The sequence below is a fragment of the Camelus ferus genome, chromosome 1 (genome assembly GCF_009834535.1).
Source record: "Camelus ferus isolate YT-003-E chromosome 1, BCGSAC_Cfer_1.0, whole genome shotgun sequence".
NCBI lineage: Eukaryota > Metazoa > Chordata > Mammalia > Artiodactyla > Camelidae > Camelus > Camelus ferus.
Window position 1 is genome coordinate 76,654,323 of NC_045696.1, and position 14,925 is coordinate 76,669,247.

General features: G+C 36.2%; 1 protein-coding gene across 7 annotated transcripts in view; it reads left to right on the plus strand.

Moving 5' to 3' along the window:
* TBL1XR1 (TBL1X receptor 1) overlaps window positions 1-14,925 on the plus strand; it is a 155,674-nt gene that overhangs the window by 119,729 nt on the left and 21,020 nt on the right. For all 7 annotated transcript variants that reach the window (XM_032484031.1, XM_032484016.1, XM_032484032.1 and 4 more), the window contains 7 exons: window positions 5,622-5,767; window positions 7,863-8,085; window positions 8,804-8,936; window positions 9,290-9,431; window positions 12,010-12,073; window positions 12,167-12,264; window positions 13,222-13,282. In XM_032484031.1, coding sequence (XP_032339922.1) covers window positions 5,622-5,767; window positions 7,863-8,085; window positions 8,804-8,936; window positions 9,290-9,431; window positions 12,010-12,073; window positions 12,167-12,264; window positions 13,222-13,282 — 867 coding nt within the window. The remainder of the gene's footprint in view (window positions 1-5,621; window positions 5,768-7,862; window positions 8,086-8,803; window positions 8,937-9,289; window positions 9,432-12,009; window positions 12,074-12,166; window positions 12,265-13,221; window positions 13,283-14,925) is intronic.

Consider the following 14,925-nt stretch of genomic DNA (forward strand, 5'->3'; position numbering starts at 1 on the left):
GGATGTTTATGTGTAACATTAAGGTTCTGACCTATGACACCAAATAACCCATTCATTCTTTTTTTTTTTTTTCCATTTAATATTTTTACCCTACAATGGCCAGTAAAATATCAGCAATCAAATGACAGTGTAGTCATTTTTCTTGACTTAGATGAAGGTCACTGGACTGGATAAACATTCCTTCCTAGATGTCCCCCCACTGGTGCCATTTATAAGCAGACTTTAAGGATGTGCTGGATGGAGTTAGGTTAAACTGACTACCAGTAATGTGCCTGTAGCTACAAAGGACTGGAGTGAGGAGAGAGCTCAGGATCTGGTATGTCCACCATGAGTCAGTGTTTATGAGTAGATGGTCAGCTACAAAGTGCAAGTAAGTATATAGTTTTGCTTTATAATCCAATAAAATATCCAGTAACATTGATTTGACACATTTAGTTGTTGTACACATGACTAATTAACAATAAACAGCAAGCAATTGTCATAAATGCTGGTAATTACTATACTTACTAATCAGTTTTTCTCCCCATTTTTGTAAACTGAATGACTGTTTTTCGCTGATAAAAGGAATTCCTATTACACATTCCTACTGACATACTTGTTAAAAGACAAAAGTTCTTTAATAGTTGCCAAACAGAGAACTTGTTCAATCTTAATAGTAATATTTTTGGGTTTTTTAGGGATAGCCAGCATAGCGAGGGTATAAGGAAACATAAATTGATGACGGTATTATAAATTTGCGCAGGTTTTTGGAAAAGCAGTTTGGCAATCATGAAAACTTCTTTTAAAATGCTCATGTCCCGTTCAACTTTTGAGAGAATCCATTCTAAGGAGAAAAAATACATGTATATGTATACATGGCAAAAGCCTATATACATAGATATTTGAGGTAAGATTCTTTTAAAATAATGAACATTGGCAAAGTCCAGATGTTCAGTGGTGGGATGAATAATTTACTCACTGAGTGCATTTATTGGCTGAATATTATGATAATACTAAAATTATTTCAGAAAATAAAATTCATATAAAATGTTCAAAGTTCAAAATTAGGGTACAAATTAGCCAGTATATTGTGCTGGAAAAAAAAGGAAATAAAAATGCTAACAGTTGTATTTGGATTTTGGTATTGTAATTTTTTTTCCCTTCACATTTTTCCTTTTTTTTTTTTTAACTTTTTTTTAATTGAGTTACCGTCATTTTACAATGTTGTGTCAAATTCCAGTGTAGAGCACAATTTTTCAGTTATACATGAACATATATTCATTGTCACATTTTTTTTCCACTGTGAGCTACCACAAGATCTTGTGTATATACTTCCCTGTGCTATACAGTATAATCTTGTTTATCTGTTCTACATTTTGAAATCCCAGTTGCTTTTTTTTAATAAGTGCTAAGTCTAATTCTTCAACATCTGAGATCCCCTATAGCATTTTTCCTCCTATTTCTTTTTACCTTTTCTACAATCTTTAATTAAGCAATTACGTGTGGAACTTTTTACAGTAAACAAGAAATATGGGTCTGTAGGACAGAGTTGGAAACAGATTTGGGGGCAAGGGAGTGTGTGGTAATGGGAGCAGGGATATAATTTTCTGGGCTTCTCTGACCTGAAGCTTAAAAAGAACATTGGTTAAATCAGATTTTCCTTTTAGACTAGGGCACTGTGTTATATAATAGTGGCTTTTTCCCCCCATATTCCATCCTGTACTGTAAACCATGTTCAGGGCCCATTTTTATGTTCTGATACTCTCTGTTTACAAAGTAGATTTGGCAGTCTCTGGAGGATTTGACTTCCCTTTGAGAATACAATCCCTATCGTCCTAAGAGAAGGCACTCCTGAAACGAGCAATATGTAGAAAATGGTTGTCTTGTGATCTCATGTCTTACGTGGAAACGTGTGGTCTCAAGAGTAACTCCACATACACCCTACACTACTGGCCCTTTATCGCAGAACGTCACTGAATTACTCTGGGTTGAAGTTTGTGTTTTTCACCCTTACTCTCTCTCGAATCTCTTTTCTCCCTCCCAAATCTTACTCAGTCTGGTGAATGCGTAGAGTACTTGATTACAGAGGTATTATTAATAATCAGATTTGCTTTTACTCCTGTAAAGAATGGATGCTATTTTAGGCAATCAGGCTAGACCTAAGCATTTCACAAATTTAAGTTGATCCCTTTTGCTTTCTATTATGTAGATCGAAAGCTGTCCCTGAAAAAGTATTTCCCATTTATATATTTATAGATAAATGCAAATATTTTTGACTTAACCCTTGTTCAAGCTTTAGTTTTGGTTTTCAAGGAGAATTTTCATATCTTTTTTTTCTGGATTCATAGATTTTCTGATGTGCCAAGATAAAATTATAGTAGAATTGCATTCTGATTGAACAGAGAACTAGTAAAATTAGGTAATGATCTAATTTCCCTGAATTGAAAGATTACTAGACATAAACCCCATCCTCAAGCAGCCCAGTCTAGTAGTCATATACATATGCACAACCATAGACACACTTGTGATAATCATTCAGTGTGGTAAATGCCATACATAGACAAATTATAGGATTAATGTAAGAGTGTGATCAACCCTGGAGCAGTGAAAGGAAGGACTTCACCTCCATTCCCATTGGTGGAAAGAGCACAAGAATACATAAGGGCCAAAGGCGTGAGAGCACAGCATATTCAAGGTGCTACTTGTAATTGGCAGTCACTTGAATTTATTGTACCGAGGGAAGAATGGGAGGGTGGAATTGGGGAAATAAGCCTGAAGAGATGGGTAGGGTCAAGATTACAAAAGTAACTGTGTGCCATACTTGAGAGTTTGTCCTTTATTATGAAGCCCTAAGGGATCATTGAAAGTGCTCAAGTAAGGAGTGGCATGATCAGTTTTTGTTTTACAAGTAGTAGTCTAGCTGTAGTGTGTCAGGTGTGCTCAACGAGGGAAGACAGAAAAAGGGGAGTTTTGACAGTAACAGTCCAGGCAAAGGATGATGGGGGGCTGAACTCAAGGTTCTGGCGGAATAGGAAAGCTGATGACAAAGACTAGAGAGGTAGGATTGATAGGTTTTGGCAGATTGTGGAATGCTAAGGGCTGAGGTGGAAGTTAGGATGACTTCCAGGTGTAACAAAATAAGTAAGAAATTTCTAAGGAAAAAGAAGGTTTAACCGGAAAAAGAAAAGTAGTCTTGAACATAATAATGTTAAGCTGTCATGTAATGCTGTAACTAGAGATAAGGAAAAATTATAGTTGAATTCAACATGAATTAAACAGAGCATTTAAGTCTGGACCTTCTCTAGGGTAAACATGAACGGTAAGTGCCAAGTCAGTGCTGATGACCACATTAGGATTGTTTGCTTATTATTTGTGAACATCCTAAGCGTACACACAGTAACTTGAGATGGCTGTGAGCACCTGGTCTCACAGAACAAATTCAGGATGTATGCAGCCTTCCAGCCAAAAATTGACGCTGCTCTACGTGCAGCTCTCAGGATATTCTTGGACATAGGCTTGAACTCTACCACCTGATTAAACAGAGTCTAAAAATATAATTAATTGTTATTTAAATTGTACTCAGGAGTTAGAGAGTGCAGAAATCATGGACTTTACTGTAATTTATAAGGCTTACGAAAATCAAAACACTTTAGAAGCCTCTTTTAATGAGATGTCTTACTGCTTCATGCACTACTGATACCACTTTCTAATACCCTGAGTTGAAACAGGAGAACAGTTATGCAGTCTTTTATTTTCTGTTGGTAACAGGAGCTCACTCTGAATTAGCTTTTTCCTTGGCCGCATTCTGACTGCTCAGTAGGATTGGGAGAGTGCAGTGGTTAAGGCCATGGTCTCTGAATGAATTTGAATCTTTATTTTTATTGCGACTATTTTCTCATCTGCTAATTCAGATAATAAAGTAATACTATTATGCATGCATGGTGTCAGCCCTCTGTAAGTGATATCATCTGTCTTGAAGTCTGTCTTCTTAAACCTCTAAGTCACTTGGATGTTTAGCTTTTATTCCTGTTTATGGTTTGCTGCAAAATGTATTTTGGAAGGGATATGTAATTGAAAACAGCCTCCACCCTGCCTATGTATTTCACTTCCATTTCTCTCACCCTTTCTGCCCATCCTTCCCAGTCTTTATTCTTAGCTTCCTGTCCTGGGGACCTGAGACCTGAAATCTACTCATTCAAGTAGTTGTGGGTTTCCTGACAAGGACAATGCGAAATGGTGCTTTTTCATTTGTATGTTTCTTAGCCTTCTCTGTGAGCTCAAATTAAGCTGCAGACTGTAAATGTGTTTAATAATGATCTAGTCTGTAGGCAAAGTCAAGAAGTTAATATTCAGGTCTTAAAGGTAACATCTTTCCACTTCTCACTATGGATAGCTACAGGAATGGTTAGGTGTTCCAAAGAGGGAGAGAAGGAGCAGCTGTAAGGAAAATCGACTTAGGTGTACTTTGACTCTCTATTAACCAATTACAGTATCTCCTAGCCACATACTGTTTGTGATCCCACAGTATTTTGGTATAGACTGTTTATAAGTCCCACAAAGAGCCAGAGAGTGGAGGCAGCAGAACGGAAAAAGACGTGGACTAAGCGCTGAACAACAAAGATAGAAAGGCTTGACAACAGTTATTATATGGATTAGTTTAACCAAGACCCAAATAAGCCCATATTCATTTACTTTATTTAGTATGAAAGTTTCTTAACATTCTGTATTAGATGTATAATTAAATGAATTATTTAAAATACATTAATGACAATTACTATTTAATGATAAGCTCTGATGGTATTTTGATAAAGAGAATAACCACCCTTGGGTCTATCAGTTTGCTAGAATTTTACATTTGAATTTGGATTTGATTTTCATTAAAAAAAAAAAAACAAGACCAGCATAAAGAGACTTTTGTTTGAATATTTTGGTTTTAAGTATTTCAAATTAAAATTAAAGAATTGTTGATGGACAAAGAAATTGAATTTTCACTTGCCAACTCGTAATTTCCTAAGGCGTTCATTTAGTGGATTATTACTAAGTGGCAAAGAATTTGTGGGGTTTTTTTTTTAAGCACTTAATCATGTATACAATAGAATTTAAGTATACAAACTATTTTTCATTATTAAAGTTCAGTTTTCATTCCTTATTGGTTTCAGTTTCCTTTTTATTTCCTAAATAGTTTTATTAAAAACCTGCAGAATATTGAACTTATAAGGTGTCTAGTGATTTAAATGTAGAAATTTAAATGTACTACAAAAATATTAGATGTCTTAATTTATCTTGCACTAAATTATCTTGAGGGAAGCAGTTGAGTCACATGATTTACAAAGGCTTTTGTTTCTGCTTGAAAGTGTGATACTATTTGTTGAGAAAAATTATGTGCCACTGTTAAATTTTCTGTGTACTAGAAATTTCAAATACTACATTATTTAAGTGAAAGGGAAAATACATAAAGGTTAACATGTTTGGATTTTGATATTTCTTTTATTTAAAAATGTATTTGACCTTAGCTAAATAACAGTCCAGGATTTCACCTGGGTGGAAAGCGATCTTGAAAGATTATAGAGGTCTTTCATTTGTATCATGGAGCATGTTGCCAGTAAGAGAATGAGTTCTTACACCTTTTCTCTTGCTTTCAGGATTTTCTCATTCAGCGTTCACCTTTGGTATAGAAAGCCATATCAGTCAGTCTAACATAAATGGTGCCCTCGTCCCACCCGCTGCATTGATTTCTATCATCCAGAAAGGTCTACAGTATGTAGAGGCAGAAGTTAGTATTAATGAGGTAAGGAAGACTTAGTTCAAATACTACTTCTTACTCCTAAATATGTCCCTAAATATCTGATATTTTGTATACTCGTTCATTGTCTGACTTCAGCTTCACCAGGCTAACAAAACTGAAGGGCACTGTTCCCAGCGTGCCAGCCCCGTCACACAGGCAAGGCATGTTGGCTCCCAACTGTAAGGACCATTATCTGTAGCTTATTTCTCTTTATATGGTTTTATACGAAACAGTAAGAAATAATTTTCTTTAAGACCATAAATGATGGTTTGCAAAATTAGAAAATCTCAGGATATTAGGTTTTACCAGATTTTGGAAGGCAGTTTATAATCAAAGCCAAGTCTCGATACTGTTACCTATGTAAGGCTTATATAGTTTAGGTAGTTTAACGTGGGGGTCAGCCAGCTGTGACCCATGAGCCAGACTTGCCTGTTGCTTATGTTTATGAAGTTTGCTTGGTACACAGCCACACGCCTTCCTCTACTGCTGCCTGGCTGCTTTTGTGCTGCAGTGACAGAATTAAGTGGTGGTGACAGAGACCTTGTGGTCTGCAAAGCCTAAAATATTTACTGTCTGGTCTGATACAGAAAAAGTTTGCAAACTTTGGTGCAGCTGAACATTTTCATTTATGGTCGGAATTTATGATACATGGAACTTTTTACCTTATTTTTGTTTCAGAGATTAACATGTTCCCCTTTCCTTTTGCAGGTATTTTAAAAGCTGAAGTATCCGTGGTTTCTGCGTCAATATTTATTAACTATAATTATATGATACACTAAAATTGACTATTTTTTAATTTCCACATCACTTATTATAACTGAAAATCCCCTAATACTAAATTAAAAGTGTCCGCATCATCTTTTAACACTTTGCCTCCCAAAGTGTCCTTTTTTGTAGAGGATCATAAACAGTTTCTACTAGAGATGAAGTCTCATTTTATCTGAAAATTTTTTTGTAGATTTAATATAAACTACAATGTATGTGTGTTGGTTTTAATATTTTTTAAGTTACTTAAAATAAGTTAAAACATTTTCTCCTACTCTTCAAATACTCCGTTACAACTGACAGTGCAGAAAGATGTGCTGTGTTTTGTGACTTTGAGCCCCTGTAACGTCACTGCAGATTACCAGTGGTGCACATTCACTCGCTTAAGTGAGCTAGGCTTCACATACACATGTTCCTAGCTATTAGGCACTGTTTCTATTTCTGACTTGCTCTGTGCCTCTCTTCTTGTGCTTGCTGGGGAACTTACTAATTGTGAATTTCCTAATACCAGTGAAAGGAGCTTTGGAAAATTAGAGCAAGTCGATAAAATCAAAGAGCACTAGCCTCTGAGTTATGGTGATACTTCTCAAATGTTAGTGCACATAAGACTCCCCCAGAGAGTTCCTTAAAACACAGATTCCTGGGCCCTTCAGAGATCTTGATTCTGTAGGTTTGAATCTATATTTCTAACAAGACCAAGTGATGGTGGGGCTGTTGGTCCTTGGACTGCACTTGAAATACCACGAGTTACAGATCCCAGTTGCGACTGACTGGCTGTGTAACTTCAAGTCTTTAAACCTTATTGTGCTTATATTTCAGCATTAGCAAAATGAGACGATCGTGTGGCATAATATCTGAAGTCTGTATCTGTTTTAATATTTTAGTCAAATCACAAAAAACTGTTGAGTCCAACAAAGCTATTTTTAAAGTTTTTAGTTTTAAAGAAGTAAAATATGGCGCTAAATGCCTTTTCGTTGTGTGAACTGCTCCTTACTGCTTTTGACTAACTGAATCTTGAAAGGTAATTTAATAAGCCTTTTTATTCATCTGGGCCTAGTTTTTATTATTCTTCTCGGCATTTCAGCTTTGATCTGTTCAGCATTTAGCAGTGTGACTTGGGGGAGGAGGAAGATCGAAGCAGCTGTTTGCAGCGCTTCTTGTAGTTGCCTTCTTCCCTCCTGATTCCTCTCCGTCTTACATGCGTTCAGAAAATTATCTTAAAGTATTTTTTCTTAGAATGCATGGTTTTCATTTCTGCTGTTGACTTGTACGAATACAAGTTACCCTAAATGTGTCACCTTTGATTTTTCTTCTCACAATTTTCCACATCCAGGATGGTACCTTGTTTGATGGTCGGCCAATAGAGTCCCTGTCCCTGATAGACGCCGTGATGCCTGATGTAGTACAGACAAGACAGCAAGCTTACAGAGATAAGCTCGCGCAGCAACAAGCAGCTGCTGCCGCAGCTGCCGCAGCTGCCGCCAGCCAACAAGGCTCTGCAAAAAATGGAGAGAACACAGCAAACGGGGAGGAGAATGGAGCACATACTATAGCAAGTGAGCCGCGACAAGAAGTTTTAAAAATTCCTTTTCAGAAAAAGTGTTTTGTTTTGTGGCATGCCTCATTTTCTAGCTGAAGTAACTAACTGTTTCATTTATGCCAGCTTGTTCCCCTGATGTGTATTACACAGTTCAGATTGTTATGCCTTACGGCTCTAGAAAGCTAGATTTACTTTCATAGATTTTATTTTCCTTCTTAAATATTTAGAAACCATTTTTCTACTGTTAAAATGAATTTTGTGTCTGCATTTGATTTCTAAATATAATCTGTAACACTGGTTTTTAACAAATAGAATAAAGCTTTAACACAGAGATATAAAGGCAACTCTAATGTTACGTGAATGATATCAGCAACCCCTACTGGCAGAAACTCAGAATAGTGTTGGCATGGATTATATTTAATTGAAATCATTTTATCTTATCAGCTGTGTTTGGGTCTAACCTTTCACTGTCTTCCTCTTCTGTACACTGTGACCCCTACCTCTGAACACATACTCATAGATGTCTCTTTTAAAAGTAGTATGCTCGTGCTTAACTAAAGATGAGAATGTTTTTCATGTGATAGGTAACTGTAGAGTCATTTTCACCACTATCTGACATAGTGGGAAAAAAAGTTATGCTGTATCTTACAAAGGAGATATTTGCTGGCTAGGAATTCTTTGGGATGTTGTAATATTACTTACCTGGAATGTTCCACATATTTCTCACGATGCAGATAACCATACCGATATGATGGAAGTGGATGGGGACGTTGAAATCCCTCCTAATAAAGCAGTTGTGTTGCGGGGCCATGAATCTGAAGTCTTCATCTGTGCCTGGAACCCTGTTAGTGATCTCCTGGCATCGGGGTATGTTTCTCAGTGTAGCACTAAAATGGATTTCTGAAAATATTATACTGAACTGCTACACATTTTATGAATACATTACTTAAATTTTCAGGTGTTTTGTGTTGCTTTTTTGTGGTCATTTTGCCTCTGTAAATCTTTATTTCTTCATGAAGCAATCTTAGATGTTTTAATTAAACTTAACTTCAGGAGTCCGTGGCTGCCAGAATGAAGACTGAGAAAAATACTGGAAATGAAAATCCCTGGTAGCCTAGTTTTTGTTTGCTGTATTAATAATAGGATATACATGTGTCGCCTTATTTCTGGAATACTTGAGAATATCATGAGGATTTAAACTATATTGCATGCTTTCATAGGTCTGGAGACTCAACAGCAAGAATATGGAATCTTAGTGAAAACAGCACTAGTGGCTCCACACAGTTAGTACTCAGACATTGTATACGAGAAGGAGGGCAGGATGTCCCAAGCAACAAGGATGTGACGTCTCTAGACTGGAATGTGAGTATCACTGTATTGCCCATGATGGATGTAGCTACTAATAAACCTAACCTCTCTGAGCCTCAGACTAATGGCAGGGTTTATCTATTTTTTCAGATATTTTTGAATTTCGCTAACTAATAACAACAAATTAGGAGTCCCCACCCTGAAATGCAATGTTAAAAACAAAGACTGGCCTTTCAGTTCCTCAGTTTATCTACCTACAGGATCTCTGTAAAACTGGTGGTCGATTGCTCTCTGCTTCATTTTCCTCACATGTAAAATATAAGTGTATTAAATGATATCTACTTAAATGACATAATAGATGAAAATCAGTAACAGGCAAATACCAAGTTCTTAACTACTAAATCCTTTGCTGGGGGAATAAGAAAAATCTATATAATAAAAACGTGTTCTTGTTTCTCTAATTTTTCTGGGAACTGATGAAAACTTCATTGTCGGCTGCGTTTTAGGGACTGTTAGTCTAGATTACTTCCAAGCTTTATTCTGGCTGTAGGACTCTTACAGTTCTCCAATTCTATATTGAAACATCATCTTTCAAGGATAACTTGACTACTGACTTACCAGAAAATTTTACTTCATTATTGATAGAGCTTCATCACCCTTTCAGTTTCAAATACATGATTAACAGCTTTGTTCCATTCCCATGATTAATTTGTGAGAAATTAGCATTTTAAAGTTATTGAATCTTTTTCTTTATTCCATGTTGTCTTTTTCCTTCCTTGTAACTTTGCAACCATTTTTTTTTAAACCGTCCCCACCGTCCCCCAACCCACATTCTAAGAAGACTCTAAGACTATGTCAGTGACACCAGGAATTTTAGGGGTCAGCTGTCCTTCCATTAAGTGAACATCCTTTCCTTCTCTGGCCTCTGTTTACCAACTTTTTGTGGGGCTTTCCAAAGAGTCTTCCAAGTCTCATTCCAAAGAATGAGATCTGTTTTTAACAATGATTGCTCTAGCTAAAGTTCTCGGTTTCTGTGAAATTCTTCCAGAACTCATAGGCAGGTTTTTTGGTGTTTTCTTCCAACTTTCCAACAATGTTTTTATCCTTCCCCTTCTATAAAGCTGGTAATTCTAAAAATGAAGAGGTTTAGCTCATTTCAGTATTACTTGGTTACAGGGTCAGAACTGAAAACTGTCTTCTTAATATGGGACCTTACTGTACCACAGGGCAAAGGCTTTGTAGCCTTCTTGAGCTATTTGGCTCGGAGACCATGTTAATTTAATGAAATTTACAGGTAACACTGAAAAGGATGGTTAACAGATGATTTGTTGAGCAAGGTGGTTCTGAACTGCAAGTTAAAGGTTTTTTAAAAAGTGTGTACTTTTCAGATTTATTATTCACAATGAATTTAAATCTTCTACTAAAATGGGAAAACATTATTGTTGATTGATGGTTCTTTCCCATGACTACAGTAAGAGCCTGTGAGGTGTCTGATCATTCCTACTTTAGTGGTCCATGAACTAAAACATTTGGGGACCGTTAGTTTAAAGGAAACTTTCCATTGTACAGAGCTGTTGGCTTCAACGTTGCCCCTTCTTCCTAAGGTAGAGCCATAGGGGATTTCCAAATCTGGCAAAACTTAATCTACTACCCCTAGAACCAGCATTTATTTGTCACTTACCTGTACAGCTAAATGGCTTGAGAGGTCTGAAAAAGGCTTTATTGTTTTCAGTGCCGTTAATAATAGTATCGCAAAAGTACTAAGGCTAGATTTCATTCTGTTTCTCCAGTAACATTTTACTCATCCCAGAAACAGTTCAATGCACCCTGTAACTAGCATTTCCATGGAGGAAGTTAGAATTGTCCTTCACTGTACCATTAATCAAGGCAGGGCATAGTAAGGGAATTACCAGATTAGAGAAACTGGGATGATTTCTCCTCGTGGAGGGTAGTGCAGGAAGTTGTGCTCACTCCATTACCTATAAAGTCATCCTACACTCTCTTCTGGTTATTTTTTTTAAGGTTGCTGTTTTTATTGGTGAGGATTTCATACTGGGAAAGAATTAACAAAGGGAAGAAACATTCAGTGATATTTAAGGATCTGGTCATCTGAAACAACAATATTGTTTGGATCACACACACATGCACAATTCAGACAGTAAAAGATTTAGAGGGAGGACCATATAAAAAACATGTAATCGTAATGAAATATTTTGGGCAATTTTGCTTTTTACTTTTATTAAATCATTGTAACATTATGATTTTGATGTCCTTCCCACGAACCACCCCCCACCCCCATCTTCAGTCGTGCGCATGTGTGAGAATATAGGTGCACCTTAGCATGCTTAGCATGCATGAGAGTGATACTGATCCTGCTCCAGAGTAGTCCCTGCCATCCTTGAGGTTTGAATGTGCGGGGCTCACAGTGACCAGATGCTGCCAAACTACCAGCTTCATGGCAATGAAGGGTTGCTTCATAGGCCTTTGTTGACACTTCAGGATAAGCGAAACTGAAGGTTTTGAAGCAGAGAAATTCACAGATCTGCTATACCTGGGATTTAAGCATGAAGTATTCTAACATTAAATGCTCTTTCTGGATTATATAATTGAAAGAAGTGTGTTTCTCTGACAGAGTGAAGGTACACTTCTAGCAACTGGTTCCTATGATGGGTTTGCCAGAATATGGACAAAAGATGGTAAATGAAGCATTTTTCTTTTCATTTGCTGTTATTGTTGAACTAAATTACAAAGCTTAAAGTAATTTTAATGTTTTTCCTTTTGAATATTAGGTAACCTTGCTAGCACCTTGGGGCAGCATAAAGGCCCTATATTTGCATTAAAATGGAATAAGAAAGGAAATTTCATCCTAAGTGCTGGAGTAGACAAGGTAACAAGGATATTAAACTAACTTTTGTAAAGATTAATTTGTTAAAGAGTGTAATTGAAAATACTGACCACAAGTACTAGAGTGACTAGATGAGGAATCTTAGAGCCAGTCTGTTAGCTGAACTCCTGATGCTTAATTGTGAAAATGTAAGAAATGCCATATCTTTCCAGCTCTTTTCACCTCATGAGGCTGCTAAATATAGTTAGGTCAAAGCGTGGCCTTCTTTCTCCTTCATTTTTTTAAAGTTATTTCCTTTACCACACCTCCCGAAATGGATACAAGATTTAAGATTATTTTAATCCAGGAAAGTACATGCTCATCTTTAACTGAGTGTGTTGCTGAAAGGGAAGTAGAGAGAAAAAGGGAAGAGAAGTGAAGGGTGCCAGGAATGGGAAGAAAAACCCTTATTAATCGTTACTGCCATTGTAAAATACTTTATGACCGCAAAATTATAAAATTAGTGATGTGAGGGTATTAAAGGAATTAAGACTATGTGCATTCAGATTTGTATATCATACTTTGATTGTAATATATAAGACAGTTTTAATTATTCTCAAAATTCAACCTGCCTTTGTATGTAAATGTGAGCTTTATAAATCTTAATATTGGGAATTAGCTGATTATTAACCAGGCATTCGCCTCCTTATAGTTTAAATAGCTGTAAAAATCTTTGGAGTTTCTTAAGCAGTCTCATATAATGTCTGGTACTTTGTGGACAACCAGTAATTATTATTTGAAGTAAGTTGACTGATGAAAAATCACCAGAGAAAAATTAAACTGGTTAATAATAATTTCCCCCCAAAATGGTTTATAGCCTCATTTTACTAATGGTAAATGTTACAAAGTTAAATGCACACTGTTGTTTCATATTGCTTTAATATAGTTAGGCACCTAATTTATGCATCTGTGATAAGTTCCTTTTAACTTCTTAGCAATGTATTTTCTTTCTTTTCTCAGACTACAATTATTTGGGATGCACATACTGGTGAAGCCAAGCAACAATTTCCTTTTCATTCAGGTAAATCTTCACAATTTACATAAGAACTATGGTTTTCTTTTATTTTTCTAATTAAACTTAATAGCGTATAATTCATTTAAAATCTTGAAATATCAACTATCAATCTTGTTACCAGTTCTTTGAGGAGTTGATGTTCCATGACTTTTAGATTGTTAATTGTCAGAGGATCATCAGACATTTTCTGTGAAATGTAGCATATAAAAGCATTTGCAGCCTGGTGCAATTAGGGTTGGTATTATTTAATGGTATAAGAACATAGATTTTTGAATCAGGAGGTCTAGGTTTGATTGTCAGTTCCACCCCACTTAACAAGTCATTTAACCTTTCTGAGCCTCATTTTCTCTATCTGTAAATGAGGGATAGAAGTAATACCATTTGTTAAGAGGATAAGACTAATGTATATGAAAATATTGTATCAACTCCTACAAATTTAGATACTGTCATTTTTCATTTTGGGTTTATGTATCTAAATCATTTCTGCTGTTGTACCTGAAATGATGCAGGCTTTCCTGCTATCGCTGGCACTTTGGTGCTTTAGATGGCTTTCTCTTTTAAGAAGTAGTTTGATCCTTATATCTAATAAATCTGACCCTCAAGACAGTGTGCTCCTTTCTCCATGGTACACAGCCATGCACCAGGGCATGCATACATCCTGTGTAGGCAGCTGGATTTTAGTGCCCGTTCCCCTGCCTAGAACTTTTGTGCCTGCTTTCAGGGAACTTCCTCATGACAGTTAACTGATGCTAAACTGGAATGAGATACCTAACTATTAAAACAGTAGTTTTAGTACTGCCTGATTTAACTGCTTCTTTCAAGATTTTGTTGTGTTTGGGAAGAGTTCTGAATTGGAGACTGACTTAAGTAACTGGTTATTTTCAAATCTTTGGTAACAACCCTTTTTACATAAAGCTGACATTTTGCTTTTTTGTATTTCTCCATTTAACGTGATTAAACAAGCCAAATAAGGTACAACATGATTTTTCAGTAATATCTGAATAACAATTTTGCAAGCATTATGTTGCACAGTTCAGCTTAAGACTGGCCACATTAATAAGCATTTACACATCAGTTTTTACCTGTTTTATTTTCTCTTCACCTTTGTTTCTAGTCCTTACTTAGATAGAATTCTCTTAGACCTCTGGCTGTTCTGCCTAAAAGTTTCTCCTACCTCCTAGGAGTGTTGGAAAATTGAAACAAGTGTACATGTGACGCTGTTAGTAGCTACCATAAAGTGTGTACTACCTTTGGGCTGAAGTTGACACTCTTTGTATATACATGATCCCGTTTAGTTTTGTCTACAGCCCAGTGAGGTAGATGGTGTTGAAGTCATTTTACAAATAAATAAGCTTTTTACCCATAATGTTCTTTCTGCCATGCTTTTTGACCACATTCAAGACAATGAATACATCCGTTTGCTTCAGAAGTTTCTTTCTGCCCCTTTGAAATCATTCCCTTCCTCTTCCCCAGGCAACCACTGATAGTCTTTCTGTCACCAGAAATTAGTTTACATTATGTAAATAGAATCACATAGTGTCTGTTCTTTTTTTGGTCTAGTTTCTTTCACTCTGCATAATTATTTTACATTCCTTTTGATTTATGAGTAGTATTCATTATGTTGATATACCAGTTTATTTATTTATTTA